Source organism: Cicer arietinum, chromosome 5, assembly GCF_000331145.2.
Source record: "Cicer arietinum cultivar CDC Frontier isolate Library 1 chromosome 5, Cicar.CDCFrontier_v2.0, whole genome shotgun sequence".
In the NCBI taxonomy this organism is placed as follows: Eukaryota; Viridiplantae; Streptophyta; class Magnoliopsida; order Fabales; family Fabaceae; genus Cicer; species Cicer arietinum.
The window spans coordinates 16,094,067-16,100,693 of record NC_021164.2 but is presented as its reverse complement, the minus strand read 5'-3'; the positions used below and the strand labels follow the sequence as shown (position 1 = coordinate 16,100,693).

General features: G+C 31.9%; 1 protein-coding gene across 1 annotated transcript in view; it reads right to left on the bottom strand.

Moving 5' to 3' along the window:
• Window positions 1-3,001: 3,001 nt before the first annotated feature.
• LOC101492199 (F-box protein SKIP5) overlaps window positions 3,002-6,627 on the bottom strand; it is a 5,683-nt gene continuing 2,057 nt past the window's right edge. The window contains exons 2-5 of the mRNA XM_004516448.4: window positions 5,973-6,117; window positions 5,810-5,888; window positions 4,358-4,416; window positions 3,002-3,609 (exon numbers count right to left, since the gene is read on the bottom strand). Of these exons, the coding sequence (XP_004516505.1) occupies window positions 3,258-3,609; window positions 4,358-4,416; window positions 5,810-5,888; window positions 5,973-6,117 (635 nt within the window). The 3' untranslated portion in view covers window positions 3,002-3,257. The remainder of the gene's footprint in view (window positions 3,610-4,357; window positions 4,417-5,809; window positions 5,889-5,972; window positions 6,118-6,627) is intronic.

The following is a 6,627-nucleotide window of genomic DNA, read 5'->3' as shown; positions in this document are numbered from 1 at the left end:
AGAGCAGGAACATAGCGCCCTTTTTTTTTAGAGGCACAAAAACATTTTTTTATATATATATATATATATATATATATATATATATATTAAAATAAAATAAAAACTATATATTGCACTAAAATAATTATTATATATGTGGCATGTAGTCTGACCTTTTTAAGTAAATTGACTTTTTTAGAGGTCTTATATGTCTAAGAAAAAAAAGTATGACAGTCTGATGTAGACTAAGTCGTAGGTCCCTATCAGTCGGTCTAGCCTATTCCCCATCCTTAAGGGAACACGAAGTGGTGGGGATGATAAGATATCACCGGCGGATCAATGGTTAAAGTAGAGAGGAGAAGATGAGATGAGAGAATTTAAGATATATTTGGATGCTCAAAGAAATATGAGAGTATTAATCATAAGACAAGTTTTTAATATGAGATCTTATTAGGTGATATAATTTGTGTTCTTGAGTGTATTAGTCATAAGACAAATTTTAATGAAGCACAAAGAAATTTATGAAACATAATCATATTCAAGCACGTTCATCATCCTCAAAACTAAAAATGTTCATAATCAATATCATTTATCACCAAATTAGAATGTTAATTGATGATAAATTGACAAAACTGAAAAAAGAAATATTGTTTTAAATGATCAAACAAAAAGAAAGTGGGACATAGTATAAAAGGAAAATTCTCATATAACACAATGAACAAAAGTAATATTGCGAAAGAGCTAAGTTGACATTGTTCATATGTGCAAAGACAAATTGATCATGTATTTCAATCATATTCATGCTTATTCAAGAAAGATATTCATAGTTGAAAATATTTAGACATGAAGGCAATAAGAAGAAATTCTTCTACACTACAAATATAATGGATAGCTTAATGCAAAATCATACATCATACTTTATAGCTCATTACAGGCTATCACAAGCTCTCAAAAGAATGATCGAACTCCTTTATCATATTCATATATGATGCTTTCATACTTATGATGACATCTTCATACAAGAAAAGAATGATCATAAACATTCAAATGAAAAAGGATGATAGCCTATAATGACGAGGATGTTTACTCAGATTGCAGAGGACGTTCAAGCAACTTACTCAAACATATTGGGATATGTGTTCGATAGTTATATGTGTCATTTACAACAACAAGAAATCTTCTCAAGTCTATAAATAGAAGGTGCTTCAAGATGCAATCTCTAAGAGCTATAATCAATCATAATCTACTAATGCTCTTTTTCCTAGATTTTATGATGAAAACATTTGAGTGTGTTCTTAGTTCAACCTATCTCAATAGTGTTATAATTAGATCCAAACAATCATAATTTTTTGTTGTAAACATCATCAAGTTTGTCTAGTTGAGAAAAAACATAAGTGATTTGTGTAAGCATGTTGAGGTTAAGAAAATACAAGTGTATAGTCAAGTGCGACTAGTGAAAGAAGTTTAAGTTAAGAGATTTCTCAAATTACTAATGAAAATCTCTCTGTTGCGACGACTGGATTAGCCCACATTTAGTGAATCAGAATATTTCCTTTATGTGATTTCCTTACCCTTATATTTTAGTATTATGTTGTTTCATTAAATCACACCTTGAAATATAATTTTGTTCTTGAACTATCTCAAAACACAGAATAATTATTTAATTTTGAAATGAACTATTTTTCTCCTATCAAATTATTGAGTTATTATTATTTTTATTTTTTTTATATTTTCACTTTCTTTTCATTTTCCTATCTTTTCTTTATAAACCTAACAAATTGTAAAAAAACGTAATGACTTAATTGTTCCAATTTACTTTTTAGAGACTAAAAATTACTTTTATTTTTTCATAACAACTAAATTTGGTTTTGCGTATTTTTTCTTCTCAAAGACCAAATCATATATATAATATTAAATCATGAAAGAGAATCATTTGTGGACCAAATTATCTTCAAGTTTGATAAGTATCATAAAATTAAATGTTATTTTTTAGGGTTATAAAATTAAAGGTTAGAACGAGGTTTTCACTTCTATTTACCTCAACTTATCTGACCACTCTATTAATTATAATTAATAAATACATTAAACAAATGCAATTTAATTTATTATTGAAATCAATACAATTAATCATTTAAAAAAAATGTGTTCAGCTCAATTGACACATTTGTGTCTAGTAGACCGGTACTAATAGTGCGCCAATATCTTTAAGTTACACTTCCTTTTTACATTGTAACTTATTTGAATAAATAATTCATTTATTTATTAAATTTTTAAACTATTAACTTGATTGAATCAAATCAACTCATTTTCCACCGATTTAGTTTGGTTTGGATTTTATGAGTAAAGATTATCAAAATCAAACCAAATCAATTATTTTTGATTAGTTGGAATTTATTGTCACTAAAAAATCAAACCAAACTGAACCGTTGGAGCCTTAGGAGTAACTAGTAGTCTTGGGTTATAATTGAGATAGACAAATCATGATCAAGCCCAAATTTTTACTTCGTGTATATTATTGATATAACATGTGACAATAGTTTTCCAATAAATGCTTTAAATAACACATTGTCTATTTAGTCGAGACAAAAGAGCTTCATGATGGATTGAGCTTCATACATGTGTCCACCTTGCGACTTGAAATATACCTAATAAATGTTGAGTATAAGGCAATCCATAGATGCATTGTAACTATCGAAGATGGATTGAGTTCCAAGTATATCTATCTTTTCAATCCTTTTCACAACTCAAATGATAAAATTGAAAATCTTAAAAATAAAAAAAAAAAGACTAAAAATAATTGAGTAAATTATAAATGACCAAAATCATATTTTAACTTTGGTACAAAGTAATTGCCGCCGTTTAACACTGACTGATCTCTGTCTATGAACCTATTGGACTCAGTGGATTCTCCTCTCCCATGCAGATTTTCTCTGTAAACAAGAGTAAAACAAAACAAAGATTATGTGGCCATGCAATCCAAGCAGCAACATCTTAGTCATATAAGGGGAAAAAAAGACAAAAATTAAAGATAAAGAGATAGGTAGATTTCTCTGGAGTTGTAACTGGCTGTCTACAAAACCCAAAACTTATAAGGTACATCATCTTGTTATGATCACATTAAAGTTAGATGACACATCATAGAGATCATGGTAAACTAAATTTTTGTTACAAATGGGAATGGTACACGAGAAGAAAAGCATAAAAAAAAAAAAAAAGAATCATCAATCTACTACACTAAATTATAGAACAACAACACAGGCAAGTAATTGCCAATTTGATTACATCTGCTCTACATCAAACCAGAAAAGAAGGGAAGTTCTTTGATAAATCACTCTGACTCGTTGCAACGCCAGATCACCACTTGTCAAAACTGCTTTTGCACCTCCTTCGATGCGAGTTTGAGAAACGAACACCCCATCACCGTTGTTGCTCTTGGTTTTCAAGGGAATTGCCTTGCTGCTACTGGCAGTACTCACAATTGGACATGAGAGAAAATCAAGAGGATTTGACTCGCATTGTAGTACGCATGCGTCTATAGTCAGTCTTCCGCTTCGATGTAGCAAGCAACAACCCAGCTCGGCCTTCACAGTTAAGTTTGCTAGTTTGCAGGTGGAAAGGAACTCGAGTGCACTGCTCAGGCAAAACGAAAAAAAGCGCATACCAAAATGATGCTAAAGATGAAACATATGCTGGTACTTTACAAGGAGTTCTTTCCAAGCTGCTGGATAATGGTTGAGATAGAAAACTCTATAATCAAATACATTGCCTTATCACGAGGATAAGAAGCATGGTTATCAATACATGTGAATCGTATCTCAATTTAATATTAAATAGAACGGTATTAAATTGAATCCAATCGATACAAATTTCTAGTGTGTATCTATTTGGGCATGAATCACATCTTACATCTCAGTTCAGTATGATGAATCCTCATTCACTATGATGACTATCTATTCATTCTATTGAATGACTACCTAAACATAATTACGGTAGGCGGTAGCCAACTACCTTTTTTGTCAACTTTGTAACAAACCACTTTTCTTGGGTCATTTTATTTATGACTGAACTTTGAATTATTGAGGTTCATATATGATATACTAGCTTATAATTTTGTTGTTTCGCTTGTGTTTTCACTTTAAAATGACATTTTTATTAGCATTGTATATTACGATTCACAAAAATTTGATTCACAATTCAAAAAACAGGTTTTCTGATTTACAATTTGAATCTCGATTTGGTAACCATGCTTAAAAGCATTCAGTAAGATTTGACCAAGAATCTTATCCATTTGAAATCCAGCAGAGCATGGAGGTGGCTCCTAGTTGGCTACCAGTTCAAAAGTTGACTACAAAAAAAACTATATTTAAGGGATGCAAACCTGTCGGAGCCTCGCGGGCAAGTGAGCATGGTGTCATCTGGAATATCACCTGCACCAATCTGAACAAAGAACATTGGTTCTAGAAAAGCACGTATGGGAAAATTTTCTATCACTAACACTTACTGTTTCTTCAGAATAAAAAGTACATCAAGCAGTGAAGAATTCGTGAGCTGGCGGCATTTGGCAGAGACATAACAAGTAACCAAAAACAGTTGATTGTTTTTATAGTTCGTTTAAAATCCTTTAACACAGTTCTGAAAAAAAAGTATAAAAAACAAAAACTTGGTTGCAAAAACTTTTGGCACCCAATTTTTCTCTCAACGAATAATCTTCATGGAAGGAACACTTTCAAACATGTCTGCAGCCACAAAATCACTTCAGGTATGATTGTTAGTTGCAGAAGAAGCGGCACTTTCTATTCTCCATTTTGTGTTGTAGTCCGAGTAGTGTTATGAATTGCAAATGGCAGACCATAGTGGGCAGGCGAAAATCCTCCATGTTAAACCACCATAAAACGCCATGGCGCGACCATCCTTCACAAATTGGCTATGACGGTTGTCAAAAAATCCACCACTGCAATCCGCCATAGCCGATATTTTACAACACTCAATCCGAGCAAATTCTTCCTGCAGGGCATTGGATGTCTGAGCAATTCTTCCTGTGCTTATGTTCCAATTCCATTTTTAAGGTTTCTATCAATTTGGTTTCCTAATCATTCCACCAATTTGTCGATCTTACTCTAACGAAAGCTACTCCTCATGTGTCGACAATTATTAAATCCAACCCATGATGTATAAAAATTTGTTAAACTCATTTTTTGAAGCAATACTATGTGAGTTACAAATTAGTTTGAAATTTGCTTCCATGTCTCATGTTCCCCTTTATTATAACTTTTTGTATTTTATATTAGGTTTTAAAAAGTATGACCTGTCAGTGTAAAATAATTTTACACTGACATCCAATTAGAATTCACTACTTTGCCACATCACCCCACTTTTGTATGATTATTTTGAAACTAATAATGTGACTTGGAAAAATGGTGGGCTTTAATTGGATATCAGTGTAAAACTGTTTTATACTGCCAACGTATGACCATTAAACTCTTTATATTAAATATAAGTTTGAATAAAACGAGATATATATAAAATATAAAGAAAATATCATTAAGTAAACCACAAAATAACAGCAAAAGTAAACAAGTAATATATTCATGGAATCACCTAGAGACCAAAGGAAAATCACCTAGAGGCAGAACTTACCCAAAAAAGCAGAACTTAAAAAATATCCTGTACTCATTTGATAACAAAACCCGGACATAGATGAAAATAAAATAAAATGAACAAAGCTTTACGGATCAGTTAAATATGCATATTTTTTCGATTATACAATACAACTAAATATGTTTTATTAGATTCCACCACCACCATATACAATAAGAGTTGGATAACTGACCAAGCAGAGTGGTTTATTAATTTGAATGTTCGAGACACGATGAGTTCCACCAGCTGCTATTAAAATGGTATCACCTGGCCTGTAAGAAAGAAAGCAGTAATTAGAAAAATTGAACGGAGGAAAAATTTAGAATAATACCCAAAATAACATTAATTTGACATGCCTTGAAGCGGAAACAGCAGTTTCAATGTTGGGAAAAACACCAGGTTCAGATAAGTCTTTAACCGATCGATCTACCCTCAGCCACAAACGAGGATGACATGCCAAGTAATTCCATCTGTGGCAAACGAGTGCGGTATTAAAGCGATCTGCAAACTCAATAGCAGCTTTATGATAAAAGACTCCACATTATGTTATTTCTTTTAATTTTTTAGCAAAAAAGTTAAGAGAACATCCAAAGTGTAAAGTACGAGAGTGAGGAGAAAATGTCTTTTGAAACAAGCAAAACAATAGAAAACAGCACAAGACCAAAAGAAAACTACAAACGCAGCAACCATGTTATAGTATATTTTCGGTATACCACCATTTAGTTCTTGAAAGTGTAGGACGTTGTCACTTTGGTCCCTCACTCAGCCAAAAACCTAAATTAGTTCACGAATCATCAAAATAGTCCCTTAAAGATCCAACATACTATCATAAAAGTCTCTGAAAGATACAACTTACTATCAAAATAGTCTTTAACCATTATACCGTCAGGGACTAAAACCCTAGACAGAACAAAACCCTAGATTTTTTTAACATCCTTTGAAGCACTCCTATCAGAATAGAAAAAGTGTGGGAAAAATACAGGGGAAAGCTACAAAAAAAAGGATGAGAAG